Source organism: Prionailurus bengalensis, chromosome E4 (genome assembly GCF_016509475.1).
Source record: "Prionailurus bengalensis isolate Pbe53 chromosome E4, Fcat_Pben_1.1_paternal_pri, whole genome shotgun sequence".
Taxonomy (NCBI): domain Eukaryota; kingdom Metazoa; phylum Chordata; class Mammalia; order Carnivora; family Felidae; genus Prionailurus; species Prionailurus bengalensis.
The window spans coordinates 28388578-28411075 of NC_057360.1; the positions used below are offsets into that span (position 1 = coordinate 28388578).

Sequence of the window (22498 nt, forward strand, 5' to 3'; positions counted from 1 at the left end):
ATTCTGAGTTTCTGGTGAATCCCTGTATTCCTCTATAAGTGAGTTTTAGCAAAGTAAAAACAGAAGCACAACTGCAGAAAAGGAACTTTACAAGAGTCAAGAAACTATGCTGGGATCCTAAAAATAGAAAATTGAAGGATTAGAGGCTCTTTTCCCTGAAATGTGCATCAATGTAAGCCATGTGATCGTCTGATGGTGCCTATTGACATTCTTCTCCTTTTCCACAGTCCTGACATTCATTGCTTTGCTTATTTCTCAAAGCTCCCTTTACTGCTTCATCACCAGAGAACACATTATACTTCACAAGCATCTGGGAAATTTTGATTCCTTAGATACCCCTCCAAGGAATACATACTTTTTAACTTACCAGTCTGCAAATATTGGCATTTTCACTCAACGTTATTATAGACTGAGGACACACTAATTAGAGCTCTCCTACATACATATAACAAGAAATTCTAAATAAACTGGAGTTTTCTGAGAAAAATGAAAAGCAAAATGAGTGAAAGCAGTAAAGGATACTTCTGAACATATACGCAAGATAACTAATCATAGGGGGGAAATATAGCCATGCTACATAGAGAAAGTACATTTCGCCAATCAAACAGCTATTGTCAGGGGGCACATAAGAGTATAAGAAAAATCAGTTCACAAAATGTAAGTAGTCCTAAAAAGATTATTTACTAAAGCCTTATCGAAATCAACCCTTACAAAAATGTTTCGTTACAGATCTTTAAAAAAGGTTTTAACCGTTTTTAAAAATGTACATACAATAAATATATATTTGAAGGGATAAATGTAAATCTATGTATCTGTCATGTGATGTTTTAATTTAACACTAAAAAGGAAACTATCAAAGTATAGGAATACCACCGTGATCTTGAAGACTGTGAAGTGTTCAATGTTCAATTAAATTTTTAAAACCTCACAAGCCTGGGTAAAAAAAGGCATACAAATGAGGCTTGAGATTCATTCAACCTTGTTAAGTGAAAACTAATGGATTTGGGAGAAAATAAACCAGGCTCCCCTTTTCAAAGTGTTTTCAATAAGCTAGAAGAAGCCTCCAGAGTCACTGGGATTCTTTGCCTGAGGACGTCATTCAACAATGCCAACAGAGAAAAAACTAGAAAAGTAACAGAGAGGTAATAGAAATAAAACAGGGGGGAAGAAAAGGAAAAAGAGAGAAAGCAGGGGCGCCTGGGTGGCTCAGTCAGTTAAGCGTTCGACCTTAGCTCAAGTCCTGATCTCACGGTTTGTGAGTTCGAGCCCTGCGTCGGGCTCTGTGCTGACAGCTCAGAGCCCGGAGCCTGCTTCAAACTCTGTGCCTCCCTCTCTCTCTGCCCTTCCCCTGCTCTCGCTCTCTCTCTCTCTCTCTCTCTCTCTCTCTCTCCCTCTCTCTCTCAAAAATAAATAAACATTAAAAAAAAGAAAGAAAGAAAGAATTAAAGCAGAGACCACTCTTGCGCTAAAGTATGACTCGTCCTCTTTGGAACATTGCCCACAGCTCAAATCGACACTTATCAAAGTCTGAACTGAGCAGAAAGCAGTTAAAAAAAAAAAAAAAAAAAAAAGATAAGTAAAATAATCAAGGGGCCACTCTAAGTGTTAAGGAAGAGATTATAAAACAAAACTATTCGAAAGGCAGAGACCTAAGACACACATCATCACAGATTTTCAAAGCAGGGGAGCTGCCTGAGAACGAATTCTAAATGTGGTAGGGGATAAAAATGAGAAAGATAATGTCGCTATCTTTAGAAGGGAACCACATGACTTAGTCCACAAAGTTCATCAGGCAAATAAATGGCCTAAAACTTGATAAAGGATGTAATGTTATGAAAGATCACGTGAAAAGTAAAACTTTATTGAGTAGAATGCAAGACACATATCAAGAGAAGGTACACGCTGAAACGCAATGACATTCAAACAGTGTAGACAATTAAGTTTCTGAATATAAGATCCATGCCAGATTTTTCCTAACGTCATGACGCCTGAGCGTCATCCCCTTTAAAAGCCATCCCTTTTAAAGCTGGTTTTGTGGAAGGAACCATGGCACTCTTTGCCAACATCCATCGGTAGCACAGTTAAGAGTAGAGATAGTGAGCTAGTTGAACTACTGTTTACTGTTGGCTCCAGCTGGGATATTCAAATATTCATAAAAATGAAAAGCAGAGAAACAGCTGAAAGAGATAAAAAAAATATATATCACCTCATTCTCTTACTGATAAGGATATTACCTAAGGTATGTGGGGATTTAAACGATATCTAAAGCCAAGACGTGAAATATTCCCGAAGCATCCCCTACACAAGGGTGTGCAAAAAATGGAGCCGGTAAAATGGCCTGCGTACCCGATCCCACGCATGTGAAATTCTGTGTGGAAATACGTGTGGGTCTTGGCCACCTCTCGGTGGAGGAATTTTAGACTTTTTCCTTTGCACCTTCTTGTATTACCTGGATTTTGTATGAGACACGATTGTTACTTTGTGAATGTCAGAGAGCATGAACCTATGGGCAGGAAGGGGCGGCAAACAGGAGTTTGTTCACTGACAGTAGCACATGGGCAAGTCCTAGGGAAACTGGAAATTGGCAAAGTTTTCTTTAAGACCTCTGTATCTCCCTTGATGCATCATTCCCTTTTGTAATTCTCAAGACTGCATTCCTGAGTAATCTTCTCCACCAAAGCCCAGTCGTTTAAGTGCCTCCTGGATAATCTGCTAAAATAATCCAAACTACAACATTAAGACATATACAAGAAGTTGACACATTAGACTACCTGCAGGGCTTTTTCCAGAGATGAATCCAGAGAACAAGAAGGGTAAAGGCACTGATAAGAAAGCCCTTTTAGGAGCTTTCTGGACAAGTTACTGTGTCCATAAATAAAATGATAAAAGGTGACTGTTTGCTTTCCAAAACTGAAGCCCAATATTTAACAAGCTGGATGCTTATACAAACTGGAATGACAGCCACCAAACTATCATGTATAGAATCATGTAGCATCACTCACTACCATATCCAGTCAGCTCTAAACTCTGCTTTTAATATGCCAAACCATCCCATTTGCCTTTAAGAAAGTCATAACCTCCAACACAGACTTCCCCATTTAAACACCTTCAAAAGCTCCCATGCTGAGAGACATCCTTCTTTTTTTTTTTTAAGTTTATTTATTCATTTTGAGAGAGAGAGAGAGAGAGAGAGAGAGAGCGCACAAGTGGGGGAGAGGCAGAGAGAGCCAGAGAATCCCAAGCAAACTCTGCACGGTCAGGTGCAGGACTCAAACTCATGAACTATGAGATCATGATCTGAGCTGAAGTTGGATGCTTACCCAAGTGAGCCACCCAGGTGCCTCTGAGAGATTTCTTAAATGTTTTCTTTAAAGGGTTCCCTAAAGACAAGAAAAATAAAACCCCAAGGGGTTTGGGGGCACAGGGTGACACAGTTTCCTCAAATGAGAGCTGTGTTCCTGAAATGTTAGGTTGTAAATCAATAATAGACCTGAATTTTGGATTTTAGTCCTTAGAGGACTCTCTACCTGTTGAAGTGCTCCTACGGTCATACCAGGACCTCTGCTTGGCTCAAACTGTACTCATCCCCCAGGTGATTTCATCCAATGGCTTGACTTGAAAAGCTTTCTGTAAAATGATGACTTCCGAATATGAGCCTTCAGCCTGACCCCTCCCCTGAACTCCAAACCCAAATTTCCAGCATCATTTTTCCTACACATCCCATTTCCCACTCAGCATCCACTCTTGGATCTCCTCAGAGGCATCTCAAATTTAACATGGCTGTGCTGGCCTGGAATCTGCCTAAGCTGTTTTGCTGAAGTACCTGCACAGAACTGTCCCCACGTGTGAGACATGCTGACCAAGAGTGTTGCTTTCCAACCGTGGTGTGAGTAGCTTCTGGGAGTTAGGACCAGCTTGTCGGCATTATTTGTTGGTAATGGCGTGACGGATGATTTGCACCTTGGTGAGACTCTTGAAAAGTTCTGCCACTGAGGCTGGCTACCCAGCAAGAAAACACCTTTGTGAACAGCAGGGATATGATCAGCCAAGACCTGGTTCCAAGGTATTCCATGCACATACTGGTGGCTCTTGACCGAAGTATGTCCTGGCCTGGCAGAGGGAGGCCTTGGCTGTGATACAACCTTTGCCTACGGTGCCCATCCTTGCTGTTGTTACATTTCATCACTTTCCTGCCTTGGAGATCTAGAAGTCCTATTATTTGGGTCCTGAGAATCTTTTCAATAACCCAACCCTGCCTAACTGACACGGTCAGTGCAATGTCCAACCCTAAACGCCTGACATCATCCCCTAACCAGCTCCTCCTGCACTTTTTCTCACGTCTGCAAATTGGGAACTGTATTCTTTTAGATCCGTAGGACAAAACTTTTGGTGTTTTCTTTGACTCCTCACCCTTGCACTGTAAGTCTTCTCCATTGGTAAAATCCATTGGCTCTCTTCAAGTGTCTCCAGGATCTGACCATATCTCATGGCCCCCTCCTACCACGTTGGTTCAATTCAAGCTCCCCCCTCATCTATCACAAGGGTTATTACAACAGCCAAATAACAGTTCCTTCTGTTTCTGTCCACGGCCTCCAGCAATCTCTTCTCAACTCAGCAGGCAGAGTGATCCTGGGGAAACAAGCCAGAGCAGGACACTCATGTGCGCCAAAAAGCCAACTCCATATTATAACTTACAAGGCCCTACAGGGCTTGGCCCTCACTACCTGTCTGATGTCATCTCCTACCACTCCCTCCTAGCATCCTTGCTGTTCCTGTACCTGCCAGGGACACTCTCGAGTCAGGAAGGGCATCTCTACTGCTGATCCCTCTGCCGGAGTGTGATTCCCCAAACCTGGCTGGTTCCCTCACTCCCTCTACTTAAAAGTCACCATATTAGTGAAGCTTCCCCAGTGACCTTATGTAAAATTAATCACCAATACCACCCAACGTTTCCTAACCTTTTTCGCTGCTTTATTTTTTTCTCCTGAGACTTAATACTATCTAACACATCCTCTTCCCTCAGCAGAATGTAACCTCACCAAGGCCAAGAGCTTTCATCTGTCTTACTCTCCACTGTACTTCTGTACCTAGGACAACACACATAGCAGGAATTCGATGAAGTGGTCTTGAATGAATGATTATATAATTGATATAAAACAACGTTTTTGGTTTTGTTTTTAAAGTTCACTGGCATTCTAGGAACATAACCAAGTGTCCCAATGGCACATCCACCCCAGGTGGTGAACAGGCTCAGGATGAAGTCCACCCCCCTGGTACGGTACAGTAGGCCCTGTTGTACCTTGTTAGACTTGCTGAAGCCCCTGCCCCTCAGTCTAGATCATTCAGTTACTGGAGCAAATCGTGCCCCTTCTGCCTAGAACATTTGCTGGTCCCCTTGTCTTCCCCTAGAATCCTCTGGTTCCGCACTTACCATCCAGTTTCCCTTCTACCTCTTCTCTGTGTCTTCCCAACTCTCACTAAGTGGTTAATTTCTTCCTCAGTTGTCTAGCTCCAAACTCTAAGCACTTCTACTGTAGCTGTGTTTATAGTGGTCTCCTCCACTTGTCTTTGGAGGGAGCGCCTTAAGAGAAACTATGTTTTTTTCCATCATTTTACTTGCCCCACACCTAGCACGAAGGTCAACACATGCTCAAAAAATGCTACTGAATGATAGGAGTAAAAACCAAACTGAGAAGAAAGGAACAGTGCAAAGAGAATATAATCCCCTCAGCAGGAGGGCTTCAAGAGATCTAGGCCTGAGGCTGCCGTATGACCTCATGCAAATGTATCAGTTTCTTCACCCCAAAATAGGCAGAATACCCTCCCTCCTTACCTTGCAGCGGGTGTGTGGCTCACGTGAGAAAATAAAAGTCAAATCTCCCATGAAGTATTTTTATTATCAGTGCAGAGATCAGAGATTTACCCTGTCTTTTTAATCCCAGAATTGATTCAGCAAACACTTAAATAACTAGGTTGAGGCCAAGGTGTATCTACTGTAACCATGCCTCTACTGGTTTGCCGCATTCAAGCAGGAGAAAACCAGGAAGTGCTCTCCAAAAAGAATATTAAAATCCGGGTTATGTACGCTCCATTTTTATATGGAGAGAGAGATAGGTTATATAATATACATCGCTAGGTATGGAGAACTGTAATTCGATATCCATTCCACTCTGATACATAGAATGACAGGAAGCTTTACAGCAAACTTAACGTTTGTTAATTTTTTTAGAGGTAGTAAATACAGGACCTTAGAGCGTAAGCTCTGGAGTCCGTCCACTTAGGTTTAAATAACAGTGCACTCCACCACTTTGTACTCTTGGAAAATTAAGCTCCCTCTGCCTCAATGTGCACCTAAGTTAAATACAGATAATAAGTCACTTAGCTCATATGGCTGTTTAAGAGTTAAATGAGACAATACACAGAAAAGGTTAGCACAGTGCCTGGCACACAGTCAGTGCTCATTAAATGTTGGTTATCGTTAATGGTATTCGTGGCTTTTAAAACTTCAGTGTTTGCTTGTGTTTTTCCGTACTGACACTAACTTAAATGTAACGGATGTTGCAAATCAAAGTGCTCAAAGCACTTCAGCCCAGCAACGATGCCTTTGTCTTGATATCTCTGCCCCCTCTTCAATCTTGCCTTGGCGGGCTGATGTCAAGATGGCACTCAGAGGGGATGCGCATGCTGGGACTAGGAAGCAGAAGAAGCAGGTGCTCTGGTGAGCCTTAATTCTCCGTTTTCTTCTCCCCCCTCCCTCTTCTAACCCACCCTCTGATGCAAGCACAGCCTGGTATGAAGTTACCATAGCCCAGGCGGAGGTGTAATTAATAATCTGGGGCCTGGGGCCAAATTGGTTTAACTGTACCTGACATTGGCCTTACAGTCTGACTACCCATGTCCTCCTCCTTCCTCACTCTTTTCATAAAAGAAATCCAGAATTCCTTCTCTACTAATATGAGGACTGAACTTCTAACTTCTCCAGTTGATCCCCCTCTCAGCACTGAAAAACGCCGAACCCCGAATGAGCAGAGACTCCTGGGAATAACAGCAGATCAAGATTCCGAGGACCTGAACACTCATCCTAATAATGGTGTCTGGAGTAAGTCACTGGGACTGTTGTGTGCTAGCTTCCTTGTCCTTCATGCTGTGACAGCACTGTCTAACATACCTACTCGTGAGGTTTTAAGGGATGATTAAATGGGAAAATAGATGTGGGAAAGACCCATGGACACTTACGAGGATCGTATGAGTGAGATGTAATTCTAATATAAGATTACTGGCGGGGCACCTGGGTGGCTCAATGGGTTAAGCATCCGACTTCGGCGCAGGTCGTGATCTTGCAATCTGTGAGTTCGAGCCCCACGTTGGGTTCTGTGCTGACAGCTCAGAGCCTTGAGCCTGCTTTGAATTCTGTCTCCCTCTCTCTCTCTGCTTCTCCCCGGCTCTTGCTCTGTCTCTCTCTCTTAAAATTAAACATTAAAAATTAAAAAAAAAAAAAAAAGATCACTGGCTTATTTGCCTTTCTCCCTATTTAAACACCGATCTCGATCTCTGAAACCATGCCATTATAAACATCTCTTTTATCAGAAGAAACTTTATTCAAAGAGAATAAAATAATTTATTACATCTATGGGGTTATAAAGATGCGTGATATGGCAATAAACAACAGGCAACTTCTGAATAAGCATAAAATACTTGAGATTTTTAAGAGGCAAAAATCCTCATCAGCCGTGAATATTAATAAAGCTAAAATAGATTCCTGTGTGGAGCGGAAAGAAAAAGATTAGGTCATTGTTGAGCTCTGTCTCTATCCCTTCCAAAAACAATATAGCAAAAATGACCAGTCTCCACCTCCAGATTGTCCCCACTTGCCATGCCCTTCAAGTTATTCTGACAGGTATGAATAGATCTAGGTAATATTGAACAGTGGGACCAATTTCAAATCCATACAGGGTTTCCTTCAGCATTGTCCTGAAATTCCAGGCATTTCTTTTCCCAGCTCAAGACCAATCACGCCACTTCAGATGATAAGAACGCAACTATCTGAATCAGACGCTTCAACCCCATAAAGGGACAGTGGGGGAGGGGAGGGGTGGGGCTGTGCAACTAAGAACAGCAAACAAATCTAACGCTTTGCGATATCCTGAATGCTGCACAGGGATTATCTCTTCACTGTTCACAGCAACCTTGTTTGATAGATAGACTTCCCTCATTCCAGATGGATCATTTTAGGCTTAGAGAGGAAAATTACTTGTTCAGGATGACACTTCTAGAAAAGTGCTCAACTGGAATTTAAAACACATCCTATCTGATCCCAATGTTTAGGCTTTTACCCCATGCTACTTCCAAGATAATTTAGAGCTCTTCTTTTAAAATCCTAGGGAAATGGGAATTTTTTTTTTTTAATGTTTATTTCCTTTTGAGAGAGAGATGGAGAGAGAGAGAAAGCGGGGGAGGGGCAGAGAGAGAGGGAGACACAGAATCCAAAGCAGGCTCCAGGCTCTGAGCTGTCAGCACAGAGCCCAATTCAGGGCTTGAACCCCTAAACTGTAAGATCATGACCTGAGGCAAAGTTGGAGGCTTAACTAACTGAGCCACCCAGGGCCCCGTCTTTAAGATTATCTGAGTACCTTTTAGAAAACTGTGGCACCAAGACAGAGTGAAGAGAAAGTGATCTCATGTAGGAACAGGTAATGGGGTAGCTGGGACAGTGCTATTAGTTGGCAGGTCCACTGTCAATACCGAAAATATTGCCATCATCTAAAAACAGTACAGGATTCAGTATGCAAGTGTCTGAAGAGCCTTTCCAAAGTGTAAATCAAATAGGTGAGACGCAAAAGTGTCTGAATACAGTAGGAGCTAAATAAGAGAGGACAGTACCTTTGATAGCTTTCAAGAGACTTGAATAGGAACTTGTATGTGCTTTCTACAAACAGACAGGGGCACGAAGGGCAGAGGTAGCATTTGGGGATCCATGGCAAAAGGGAAGTAAGAGCGAAAAGGCCTTCGAATAGGAAACTGGATTAAAACCAGTAAGAGTTTCTTCCTTTAATCTACAATTCCAACTCATTCAAATGATGTAAAACCAAATATAAGATGAGGAAAAACATGATTCAGATCATTTCGAGTCCAATTTGACTTACACCAGTTAAGCAAAGTAGGTTCTATAAGAAAATGAATATCTGTACATTTAAAATGTTTGCAACAACCAGTCAGATCTCTCCTTGAAAGAACAGCCTGGGGCTCTCTTCCTTCCCGATTCTTGGTTTGACCAATGAATTGTTTTACAATCTACAACAGAAGGAATCTACGACAACAATACAGCCATTTCCAAGGAGCCTAACTGAAACTTTTAAATCATTCTGCGATTAACTTTTAAAACAAAATATTTTTCCATAAAGACGCTGTCCCGCCATTACAGAGCACGCGTAAATTATTTTTTAAGATGCAAAAACTCCATTTTTCTGTGTAATAGTAAATTGCTTTCAGCTGGGGTTTAGAGAGGCAAGGATCAATCATTTCTCTCTGGGCACCTGAAAAGGCAGTTATCAGAGTGATACTTTGGCTGGGTTAAAGAGGTGAGCTACAGTTTGTTACCCATGAGGGACACCCGTCTGAAGAAGGTCATGCCACAAGCTCATCGTTTGTATCTTATGACGGCCCGGGGCGTGATTAAAGCACTTTTCTACCTTGGGTTTTCCACTCCTTTGCCACAGCGATGTTTGTCAGTCGGCAATGATAATCTAACCACGAGGGCCCTCGCCAAGGCAGCCCCACGTCCCCCGGGTGTCCACTGGCAGTTCTGACAGGGCAAAGGAAGAGAAATCAGGGAGACAGTGGGAGAGAAGGAGCCGCAGGAGATAAGAAGGAACAGGAGGGAGCAATTAAGGCGAAGCAGAAGAAGACAGAGAAGAAGTAAGACAAGAGGGAAGACGTGCAGAAAGGGGACGGCTGAGCCAGAAGGAAGTCAATGCCGAAGCGAAAGTGGACCAGGGCTCCCCACGGGCGCGCCACTGTGCTACCGATAGCCTCCTCTTACTGCTACATTTTTCCCCCGGAGAGGAAGCAGGGTAACAACTCCTCTGTGCCGTTATTACCTGGATGAGTTCGTCCAGCTCGGTCGAATTGACACAGGAGTGCTGGGAAATGAATGTCTGCTTCTGGATCACAATGGTGGTCCTCTGTGAAATCTCATGAGGCTGCTCCAATGCTTTGAACACGGTGGCTCCGATGATCAGATAGAGGACAACCACCAGGAAAATCGTGGAGACCGTCTTCCATTTCATAACATTAATGGTCGTGTCACTCTCCACCCGGGAAGCAAGCACTGTGGGTTTCGTGGAAAACGAGAGCCTCGGTTTGGAGTTCTGAGCGGCAGATTTAGGGTCCAGCAAGTCAGGTGCCGCCACTGACAACAACAGAGAGTGAAGGTTAGGTTGGAGAAGGGTACGGGGGTAATGGCTGGGCTTCTTTAGGGGATGAGCAAAGGCGGACTGAACTCCGCTGCTCTCCTGGTGGAAGCTCTGGAACCAACCTGAGTGTTCCTGCTGGGTTGCTCTGGGACCATACATAAAGGTTCAAGGACAAGGGGCGGGGTCTCAGCTCTCTGCTGCTATTGGGGTTCCAGAGCCAGAGGAAGGAAATAGGAGGTGGACCAAGAAACTTACAAAAAAAAAAAAAAAAAAAAAAAAAGATAAGATGCCTGAGCTCTTCCTCATGAACTTTTAAATTTACATCTGTTCACCGTTGCTAGTCAGCAAAGACTGAACTCCTAAGAGTTGGTGGTACTAAACGATCTCATGAATGCTCATCAAGAAGGTTCACGGACTATTTCTGTTCTCAAGAACTTAACCCTCTGTACCACAAGCAGTTGACATCAAGAACATTCTTTGTTTTTATTTAGAAATTCGTTGTAATAAAGGGATTGTATTATAAGTGAATTTGTGATCCAAACATTGTTGCTCAAAGTAAAACATTAGTCATTTTCTGGTAAAACATGATGGGAAGCAAACCACTCAATTGCCCAATCATGTCTTTGTTGCCTACCCTCTAAAGTGATTCATGATTAAACATTCTCTACATCTTACTTTTCAATCTCTGGCATCTTGAAAAAAAACAGAGTATTGCTACCTCTCTGGCACCATCCTAGGTGCTGCTAAGACATGAGAAGTTGCTTCCACGTCAACAGTGAACATTATCCAGAACAAAGAATTTAAAACCTTATCTTACACCTTAGATCCTCTGTACAAAGCGAATTGCCCCATTAGCGTGGATTTATGTGTTCTCTTACAAATTCCCATATACTCTGAGGTGACTCTAAATCCATTTATGATTTATCTCAGCTGCTCAAAAATATCATTAGTGGATTTCTTCTTAGAAAATACAAAGATACTAGATTTTCACTTGCTAAGGAGGGAATAAGCTATCTACTACAGAATGTTTGATTGGAAAGGCAACATTGAACCAAAAGAGTTAATAGAATAGCCAAAAAACAAAACAAAACAAAACAAACCACCAAAACAAAAACCCAAGAACAAAAACCAGGGGGACCTGAAAAAAAAAAACAAAAACAAAACACTGACTCAACCAGAACGATCACTTTAAGAGTCCACAATTGTCATAGATAGAAGTAAAATTGCTCTGGTGTCTATAATAAAAGCCTAATCAGAAAGAACACTTTCAGGTTAGTATATGAGAAATCACTGCAGAACTGCACCCAGAGACCCTCACAGGAACCGGAAATTACTTGAGAAGGAGAAGAGAATGGAAAGTGTCAGTTTTCACAGGGCTGGGGTCCCTGCCCTCTTGACCACCACTGGTGGTGGGACTACCTGTTTGAGTTCCTAAATCTTCGGCTGCCCGTGACAAAGAAGCTTTGCAAACAAAGCTATTTGAGACACTAGCCCTAAGCAGCGTTGCACAGTGATGGCAGATAAGAGAGGGCGCCTCAAACCAGCAAATCAAACCCCTGAACGACTCTGACTTCGAAGAGATGAAATCAGAGCTCTGACAGAGTAGCTGCACCCATGGCTCCAAGTGGAGATTCCACATATATACGGCTCATTTCGGCAACTTCCTATGGTTCAACCTGCTGTATACAGGTATGAACACGTCTCCCTCCTGATGCGGTCCCTGCTCAGAATAAGGCCACAAACTAGTAGACACCTTTAACAGAGTTAAATGTAACATTCAACACCTTTATAGTTAGAAAGGCAACTTCACTCAAAATTAGCATCTATGTGTTCAATGTTCTAATCAAAAATAACTTTTTTTTAATAGACATGCTGGTAACAGCTAATATCACTGTCACCTGCCGACTAGCTACCCGGTTCCACCTCCAAGCTACTTAGTGTGTCCTGAGTGAAAAATAAAGGTCGTAATCTAAAATTAAGCCATCTTCGGAATCAAAATAACAGAAATCCACATTATCTCTCTGGAGAAGGCTTTCCAAGCCTTTCCTCTCCAATTCTCTGTGCTCTTATATTTCTGGTTTTTCACACCAAAGGTTTCGGGTCGGCAGAACTGGAGAACACTGAGACTCTACCTTGAGGCCCCCAAATCCCAATCCCAAATCCCAACACCACACTAAAACATCATAATTATATGCTTTTGGGGGAAAGAAACAGATACGTTTTTAGAAGATCGTGTGTGTGTGCATTAAGCTAATACATTTCCTGCTGAAGTTTAATTCTTTGAAGCTATTGCCTTATTTTTTTAATTAGCAGAAATATATATAAATGCACATTTGGCAGACGGAATGGACAGCAATTGGTGAAATACCAAAATAAAAAACAACAGCCTTTCCTCCCCAGCTAACATGGGCAAGGGACCTCTGTGTTTGCATCTCCACGCCGTCTGATGTATGATCGGGCAGGGGTGCTCCTTAGAACAAGGAATCAAAGAGTCGTCCCTTCACACACTGTCATCACCATCGCTACCTCCCTCCTCTGCCACTAGCACATCACAGTCTCCTCTTAATCCAGGTCTCCCATCCTCACACGGGTATGCCTTCTACGCGCCGGGCCCGCGGCTGACGACTCTATAGCAAGAGAAATGAGCTTTTTTTTTCAGCACCACCGCCTGTCCCACCTCGCAAGGGGCAACAAGTGTGACCAGGGTCACCATGCGTCCTGCCGGTCGGCTGCTCCCAAGGGCTGACCCTCCTCCTCCTTCGGAAACTCCCTTAAGGTGTCCCAAACCCATAGCCTAGGCAGATAGATGCCAAAGCCCCAGGCACCAGCGGGAGAGGGGGTGGGGGAGAGGCAGCCAGTGGAGGAGCCGGGGATCGATCTGCCTCCGAGCCGAAATTACGACCCAACACCTTGGACGGGAAACGAAGGTGGAGAACGTCCGCTTGCTGCCAGCGGGGCATTTGCAGCCCTCCCACCAGTCCCGGCTGGGGAGGGAAAGCGCCGGGCGGGGGGTGGTGGGGGTGGTGGTGGTAGGGTTACCCGGGGGTCTCACCTCCTGCTCTATAGCCGGGTCTCTCCCGCGAGGCGCTGGGAAGCATGAGGCATGCAGCATTCAAAATGTTTTTTGAAAAAGACGGACTTGAAGCTTTTACAAACACGCCATTGTACTCACTTCTTATTCAGAGTCGGGCTGCGCGCTCCGAGCTGCACGGGCAGGCATTTTCCCCGGCTTTGTTTTACAAGGTGGGGAGAGCGGGGCTGGACGCGGGAGGGGGTGGGGGGGAGCGTGAGAAGAAACGAAATCGCGGGAAGGAGGGGACACCGGCGGGCTGGGCAGAGGGCGAGGCCGAGGCCAAGTTGGGCGCGGGCGCCGCCGCCCCCGCACGCGCCTGCGGCCGGGCCCGGGTCACCCGGAGAGCGCGGGCGACCCGGGTCCCGCGCCGGCCGGCAGCCGCCGCCGCCGCCGCCGCGCGCTCCGCCCGGGCTTCCGCGCTGGCCGGTCCCCGGCGAGGCGCGGCGCGGGGGCGGTCGGAGCAGCCCGTGCGGCCGTGCGCCCCGGCGTCTTTGTGCGCGAGCCTCGCTCTGCCCCTCTTCGCATGTCTTTGTGTGTCTCCCCCGGCAAAGCCCTCGGGCCCCGGGGGGCGGGGGGTGTGGCACGGGCTCGGCGCGCCGGGCGCCCTCCCGCCCGCGGCTCGGCCGCCCTCAGCCGCTCTCCCTTCCAGGCTCGCGGCTCTCGTCCCTCGCCCGCTCCTTGGAACTCCCTCCCCCTCGCCTCCTCCCCGCTCCCCACCCCCCCATCTCCCCCGCCTGGGCTCGCCTCTCCGCACCCCCTCCTAGCCCAACCCTCGCCGCCGTCGCCCCTGCCTCCTCGCCTAGGGGCAGTGCCCTGGGGCTCGGCTCACCTGCTGCCTCTTCTCCTCGCAGCCCCTTCCACTATACTGCCCCCTCCCCACATCCCCATTCTCACTCTCCATCTTCTTCCAGAGGGGGGTGAGGGGTGTGGGATTGAGCTCTGGGGCGCGGGTCCCAGGACCCCTGCACGTGGACATCCTCCGCTCCCCTTGCTCACCGCCCCCCCCCCAGGGTTGTGCAGTGAAGTGCCCCCATTGGCGCCCTGAGACCCCTGGAGTGGGGTCGGTAATGGGCTGCTGGCTCCTTTCAGCCTACGCCTGGGGAAGTGTTGTCGAGTCACCAGCAACCCCCACCCCACCTCCATGGGGGCAGGACCTGGGCGGCGAGCTCTGATCAACAGAAGGTTCCAAACCAGAAAGGATGGGGAACGCACCGGGAGCTAAGGTGAAGAAGACACCTAGGGATGCAGAGGGAATGGAAGAAAAATGGGTAGGCTCTCAGGTCAAGACCCCTTTGCTGGGGAGAGAGGTTGCAGACGTTCTCGGTAGAGCGCGGAGAGGGAGACCCGGGACATCAGTGTGAACCCCCGCGCTCCCTGACACCTCGGCACCTAGATCCCAGCAGGGTGGGTACCAGACCCCGCCCAGACTTCTAGACTGCTGCGCGGGGGCGGCTGAACGCATGGCTGCAGGGGTGAGGGAACCGAACCCGCAGAGGAGGGGGAGAAGGCGCGCGGAGTACAGGCTGCAGCTGAAATTGGCTAGTCCCTCCACCACACTCGTGATGTAGCGGAACTTCAGTCCGAGTGTAAACTCTTCCTTCTCACTTTCTCTGCGGGAATCCCCCGCTGACCCCCCATCCCCTCCACCGCTGTGTGTGAGAGTTTATCTTCCAGAAGGGCTGCCTGGCCACAGTGGACCATTTCACCAGCTGCAGGGAGTATTTCCTAGTGAAAGCTGTATACGTGAGAAACTAGTCAAAGCTACAGACCTAAGGAGGTCAGGCAGAGCAGAAACACTCCTGATGGTAAAAAGAACGTTGTAAATCTTTTGCAAACCCGTGGCCATCAATGCTTAAAAATGCCAGGTTATTCTTTAAATTCCAGAATAGTTTCAGCACCTCGTTCTCCTGTTAAAGATGTCTTCCTTATTAGGAATTCCTTCCTGCTGGAACTGAAACATGTTTTTCTCGACTTCTGCTCTCAATGTAATCGGATGTCCTTTCTGAAATGTGAATCTGATCCTCTCACTTAAAACCTTTTCAAACTCTCTAGGTTACATATAATTTGCTTCCTGATCTGGCTTCTCTTTTTCATTCCAGACCTTTCTGAGTACAGTCATCTTCCTTCACGTGTCTTCCCCCAGTCCTCTCCCCAACTTTATAGGACTAAGACATTGTATTAGTAGGGTTCTCCAGAGAAACAGAACCAATAGGGCGTGAGGGTGTGTGTGTAAAAGGTTTATTGTAAGGAACTGGCTCACACCCTCATGGGGGTGTGAAATCCCCAGGGCAGTTCTGGCAGGCTGGAAACTCGGGCACTAGTTGATGCTCCAGTCTTGAATTTCTTCTTTTCTGGGAAACCTCAGTTTTTGCTCTTAAGACCTTCAGCTGATCGTATGAGGCCTACCCCACATCATCAAGGGTAATCTTTCCTAAAAGTTAACTGATTGTGGAGTGCAACATCTACAAAATACCTTCACAGCAACACCTAGATTAAGTGTTTGACCAAATAACTGGCTGCTGTTGCCTAGCCAAGTGGACACGTAAAACAAATCTTGAGACATTATCCTTCCCATCTCCCAGTTCTCTGGAAGTGTCTCCTGAACCCTAGCTAGTCAGGTGTCTTACTCTTTGCTTCCCATGCAACTTGGGCTTCTATGTTTGTACTTGTCACATTGTGTTGTGCTACTTCAGACTATACTAGAAGCTCAGTGAGGGCATAAACCGTATCTCTCTGTCCCCCATAGTATCCACGATAACCAGTGACTGGTGCTAAACAGGTGTTTGATGAACATCTGAATGAAAGTGTGACTGTGGGACGTCATTCTCCTCAGGCATTTGGAGCCAGGGTGGCCAACATGAGGACGTGAGATGAATTCACCTCCAGAATCCTTTCTGCCCTATTCTAGGCTTTTTGTTCTCCAGATTACGTGATCCCAAATACTTTGACGCTTGCTTGTTTGTTTAAATTTTCCCCTTTTGCTTAACAATTTGGGGATTCTTTTTTGTTCCATCTGGGTCTTTTGCCAATTTAACCACCCCTTGTCAGGCACCGGTCCTCCGTCAAACTGACTAATGCTCACACAGTGGGAGATTAACTCAGACTTTACATACTCCTGCATGGTGAGCCTCTTTCCAGGATGCATTGAATGGAGGACTCACCCCCAATCCCAAATACTGAATTGTCCTTTCCTCTCCTTTTCTCTATCGGTGCATCTGTAGCGGTTGCCTTCCATTACCCCCTCACATTATTCTCTCATTAGGCACATATACATGGGGGGGGGGGGGGCACAAATTTACTTTACAGATACGTTAAAGTAAGACCAAAAGAAAAAACCCCAAACTGTAACATTAGCAGAAATCACTGCAAGAAGCCAGCCTCAGCCTCACAAATCACCAGTCTCCACACTGACTTGAGCTCTGCTTTCCACTTCAGCCCCTCACGGCCCCCTCAGCCAAATACTCCTACCGCTTGAAGAACCTTCTTGTGCCAAACACACACTCACGGTGTTTGAAGTGAGGGGGGAAAAAGGAAGAAGAGTCGTTTGTATCATCGAAGCTGGAGAAACAGGGAAACGGGGTGGCTTATCCTAATTTTAGGCCCGCATTTCTTACTACATACAAATCCCATCAAAAGTGTGATAGGCTAGGTGGACTTCATTTCCTTCATGCTGCAGGACTATATAAAACCCCTTAATTTTGCTTCAATGGACAGGAAAACCTGAAATATGTAATGAAAAGGTTGAGCTCCCCCAAATGCTACACTCCCTTCATTGTGGTGCTTTCAGAACTGTTGCTCTGCTCCAGCTAACAGTGTGAAATCTACAGGATTTCACTTTTATGTCTATTTTGCTTTTTGACCTTGGCCTACTCATGATCACACACACACACACACACACACACAGACACACACACAGACACACACACACACGGCATACCACTGTCTCTCCCATAATTCCAAACAGACCTGTAACTTTGGAGTCTAAGTGACCTCTGCGGGCATCCTAACTCTTCCATTTGTGAATCATGCGAGTTTGAGAGAGTCCCCTGATCCCTCTGAACATCAGTTCCCTCATCTACGAAAGAGAGACAATACACCGAACTCACAATGGATTGCTGTAAGAATTAAAGTGAGACCACATATAGTGCTTTATCATTGTAAGTTCTCAGAAGAACTTTAGTCTCTCCTGTGTGCTTGACCGAACCCTATGAACCAAGGGGTTCCTGGCCAAGCCAGACCACCAGCAAATTCCAACTCTATCGTAACTCTTGCCATTTATTGAATCTTCTGGATAACCTCACTGCATACGTTTGAGATGAGAAAGAATAAATCATATCCATCAGATATTGACTGAATGCCTACAGGGTGCCAAACAGGAGCTCTGTGGATATAGCAAGGTTGCTGCCTTCTGTGAGCTTCTGGTCTAGAGAGGGCAGGTGTTAAACAAACATAAAGTTCTGGTCAATGCAATAAACAGAAGGTAGAGAGAACAATGAGAGTGTCTGAGGTTGGAGGATCAGGGAAGGCCTGTCTAAAGAAGTGACATTACAGTTGGGGCCTGAAGGTGGGGGAGGGGGGAGAGCAGGGGGAGAGAGGGAGAGGCAAAATGTAAGGGAAGAACTGCCTCAGAAGAAGGAGGAACATGTAGAAAAACTATGGAAAGGCAGAAGCGTGGCAATTAGAATTGGGGGAGCTCAAAGAGAGAGGATTGGTGGTAGACAGTGAGTAAGCTGGAGAGGCAGGCAGAGACCAGGCCACATGGCACTTGGATTTTAATTAACAGGACTTTGACAAATTTTCAGCAGAGCACTAACCTCATCAAATGGCATTAAAAAAAAAAAAAATCACTGTGGTTGCTACATGGAGAACAGACAGAAGGCGAACAAAAATGTAAGCAGGTAGGCAGTGAATTTAGATGTTATTGCTTTAGCCCAGGTGAGAGATTCATGGGGTAGGAGGGAGGGGAGGAGATGAGACGTGGCAGTAGATCAAGAGGGCTCTGGGATCCACTGGAGAGGGGAGTGGATGGTGAGGAAGAAGGTGGACATTTCCCAAGAGGTTCTAGTTCACTACAAACTTGGAGGAGACAACTGTATAGGCTGTACTTCAGCGAAAGGCCCGCCTGATGTGGTCCCTCCGAGGGCACTTACCTCCCCCTCTCACAGCTGCTGTGTTTCCTGTGGGACTCATCCTGATTGTGGGCACAGTGTGTGTCCAATATAGTCATGATTCCTCCACCTCTTAACTGACTCAGGCATGGGCCTGTGACCCACTCAGCCAACGAGACTTTTGCCATGGTTTCTGAGAGAAGAGACTCTCACGCTCTATGGCTGATCTTGAACCCCAAACCTTGGAGGTTATTATTCCAATAAGAGAGGAGAAGGCACCAGGGAATGGAGCCAATACAGAGCAAACAAAACCAAGATGACCAGGAGCAGGTGACAACATTTGATGGATCCTCTAGACCAAACCGCACCATAAGCCACACACGTTTTCTTTTTATATAAGCCAGTTTGGGTTGAGATTTCTGACACTAAAAATCGAGAGTCTGAATTGAAACACTGCAATGCAAGGAACTGGAGAAAGTGAGAAATAATTAGCCTATATGGAAGTCTCTAAGTTGACTCTCAATGATTCCTGCCACCTGCTCTTCATGCCCTGTGTTTCACCTTCCCCTTGACTGTGGGCTGCTAATGAATAGAATAGAGTACAAGGGATGGGATGTTCCTTTAAAGATTAGGTTATGAAAAGACCATGCGCTCTCTCTTACTCTCTCTTGGGATCTCTCTCTCTGGTGGAAGCCAGCTGCCATGTGATAAGCCAGTCCCAAGGAGAGACCCATGTGAGCCTGGAAGTGGAACTCCTGAGGTCTTCCAACTGCCATGTAAGGGGAGCTCGGAAGCAGAAGTTTCCCCAGTCAAGCCATGAGATGACTGTAGTCCTAGACAGCACCTGAGTACCGCCTCTCGACAGACCCTGAGCCTGAACCCCTCAAGAAAGTTCCTCTGAGATTCTTGAGCCCCCAAAGCTGTGAGAACGTGAATGTTCCTTGTTTTCAGCGGCGAAGTTTTGGGGTCACTTCCTATGCAGCAACAGATAATAATCCAACTTCTAAGAGTGAAATCCCAACTAAGCTTATAAAGTGTCAGTCAGGCCTGAAATATGCAAATTACTTTAAGAAGGCAATTCCTCCAAGGCAAAAGCACATTCATCTGAAGTATTCATAACCCTAAAATTAGAATACGTTAATTAGAAGGAAAGTTGGACGTCATCGAAAGGGTAGCAAAAGACTGTCTAGAGCAGTGGGTCTCAAACCTGAGCCTCCATCAGAATGTCTCAGAGCGATTATCAGACACAGATATTGACGCGAATATCAAGTTGCCACGTGATGCTGAAGCTGCTACTCCATGAAGCACACTTTGAGAGTCCTGGATGAAAAGCAGGATCGGGTTTCACTCTGCTCTGATAGCTCCCAGTCACAGAGGCTTTCTGCAGTGGTAAGAAATTGGGCTAGAGACAAGCCATGGTTTGGCCGACAAATCATGGCAGGCACACATCACGGTTCAGTTTCATTCTCAAAGGGGTGCGGTTCAAAAGTTCTTTCCATGTGCAGTGCCACCTACACATTTTGTGCCATTTGTGGGACAAGAAATGTACTTGTTCGCTCATTCAATTGTTCATTTATTTATTTAGTACCATCTGTGTAACAGGAAGGCATGTCTCTAGCATTTGGGGATACAGAGTAGCGAAGAAGACGCGCCAAATCTTTGTAATCGGGGAGCTAAAATAAGGAAAGAATGACACCAGTAAAACCGTGTCCATGTCTATTCAGCAAAACATCACTGAGCTGCTGAGAGGGTTTCAGATTAAAGTGCTTCACTCTGAAAAGTGAAACGAAAAATATCACTTTTCCCTATAACTTGGCAAAATTCATCAAAATCAGGACACTCGCTTGGTGAAAAGAAAAGTCACTCTCAAATATGTAACACTCAGCAATATTTTTAATGGATTCGTATATGTGCTTACTTTAAAATAAATACATGTGCACAAACATATGGAGAAAGGTAAGATTTTCTCATGCAAACAAGAGTCTCTTTTATAATGGCAATTCTTAGTTCCATATGATTTCTTTTTAGTTTTGAAAATTCATGTGAGTTGAGACACTCATCTTTTGTATATAAACGTCGATCCTTTAATCATGTAGCCACCAGCATTAATTATTAAAAATAAGCTAATATCTACATATACTTTTGCTCAACTAGGAATAAGGTACTGAATAAAGGCATTGTGAAGTAAAGAAATCCTTGTAAAATGGTCCTCTGTTACAATAGAATATATTCAGTTTACAAAGAGGAAATTCTGCTCCAGATTTCTTTCCCCTTCCAAAACCGAGCATCGTAAACTATCAGTAGGAAATGAACATTTAGCTGGTATGTATCTAGATTTTAGCACTCTTCACCTCTGGCGTCACAGGTAACTCTTCCACCAACAATGAATTCATTAGGTAAGTTTTTTAAGTCTGCCAATATTGGGCAAACTAATTACATCAAATGTGATGCTTTTTATTAAAATCAGCCATAAATACAGAGAGAACTAGAGCATTTTCAATTTTTCTTGATGGCTTTCATTACCTAATGAATTGTCAGCACATCCAGTACTTTATTTAAAACTTCTATTTGTTGTGAATATTTGCCAGTCCAGCATTTTGCCTTCGCCTGAGACCACAAATTCTGACAGCAATGAAGAACAAATCCATTTTTTTGTGTGTGAAGAACAAATCAATTCGATCTCTCTTCTAAAATGAAGTCAAAGACATAAAGGTAATAAAAAAAGCAAATAGAGAATGTAATTGGAATCTCCTAAAGGTACTTTTTAATGTGTTCAATGACCAAAGATCTTAATTTCACCATATGCAGATTTCAAGAATCTAGCTTTCCTTTATACCTTTCTGTGTCTGTGATTCAATGAGCACATACAAGGCTTGCTCATGGCCATCTACTAAGTTGATGGCAGAATTGTATCACCCAGGGTGTGTTTATTGTATCAGAAAGCTATAAAACAAACTAGAATGTGGCTTTTGGTAGAATTGAAAAAAATTGTTAAGGTATTTGTGTTGATCTCTCCAAATTCCACAAACAGATCAAGACAGGCTTGCCACACCACCAGTCCCCGGGACCTTTCACTCATGGCCTCATCTCCACATTTGTGACGCATTCTCTGCACACTGCAGCCAGATAGATCCTTTAAAAATAAAATCTGCTTAAGTTGAAGCCCTGATGAAAAGCATACACTAACTTCCCATTGCTTTCAGGACAGAGACCAAAATGTGAAGGGCATCTCCGGGTCCTCAACACCTGTGCCCCTGTGCCCTGTCAATAACAACGGTAACAAGAACAGGAATGGTAACAATAGGTAACATCTATCAAGGCACACGTGCCAGCCATTCTTTTAAAACCCTTTCATCTATTATCTCATTTAATCCTCATACTAACCGTACGAGGTAACTACTATTATTACCTTCAGAGAAACTAAAATAACTTCCCCAAAGTAACATAGCCAGTAAGCCAATGCCCATTTCTATATAGGGCCCACCACCCGACACGCAATTTCCTCTCTGTGGGTCAGCCACCAAACAGATTTCCAGTTTCTGGACTATTCCACCCTCCTCCTTTCCTTTAAGACTTCACGCACATCAGATCTTGCAGCCTAGACTGTGCTCACTCTAGTAAATAACTCACTACTAGGAAATAACTTCCACTTGTCCTTCAGACCTCAGCTAAAACACGCCTTCCTCAGAAAAGGCCTCATAAGCTCCCAACAAGATCAGCCCACCCCCACATGTACACTCTCATCATTTTCCTGGTCCCGACTGTTATGAAGCTACTCGTTTAAGTCATTATTTAGAAACTGCCTATATTATTGTCCTAGGGTTGCCATAGCTACGTACCAAAAACTTGGGTGGCTAAAAACATCAGAAATCTTGGTCACAGCTCAGAGGATAGAAGTCAGAAAT

General features: G+C 45.1%; 1 protein-coding gene across 2 annotated transcripts in view; it reads right to left on the reverse strand.

Moving 5' to 3' along the window:
- KCNK2 (potassium two pore domain channel subfamily K member 2) overlaps window positions 1-13856 on the reverse strand; it is a 124376-nt gene extending 110520 nt beyond the window's left edge. The window contains exons 1-2 of one of the 2 annotated variants that reach the window (XM_043569548.1): window positions 13465-13856; window positions 10098-10408 (exon numbers count right to left, since the gene is read on the reverse strand). In XM_043569548.1, the coding sequence (XP_043425483.1) occupies window positions 10098-10408; window positions 13465-13510 (357 nt within the window). In that variant the 5' untranslated portion in view covers window positions 13511-13856. The remainder of the gene's footprint in view (window positions 1-10097; window positions 10409-13464) is intronic. The other variant, XM_043569550.1, reaches the window with a different exon arrangement.
- Between the last annotated feature and the right edge of the window lie 8642 nt (window positions 13857-22498).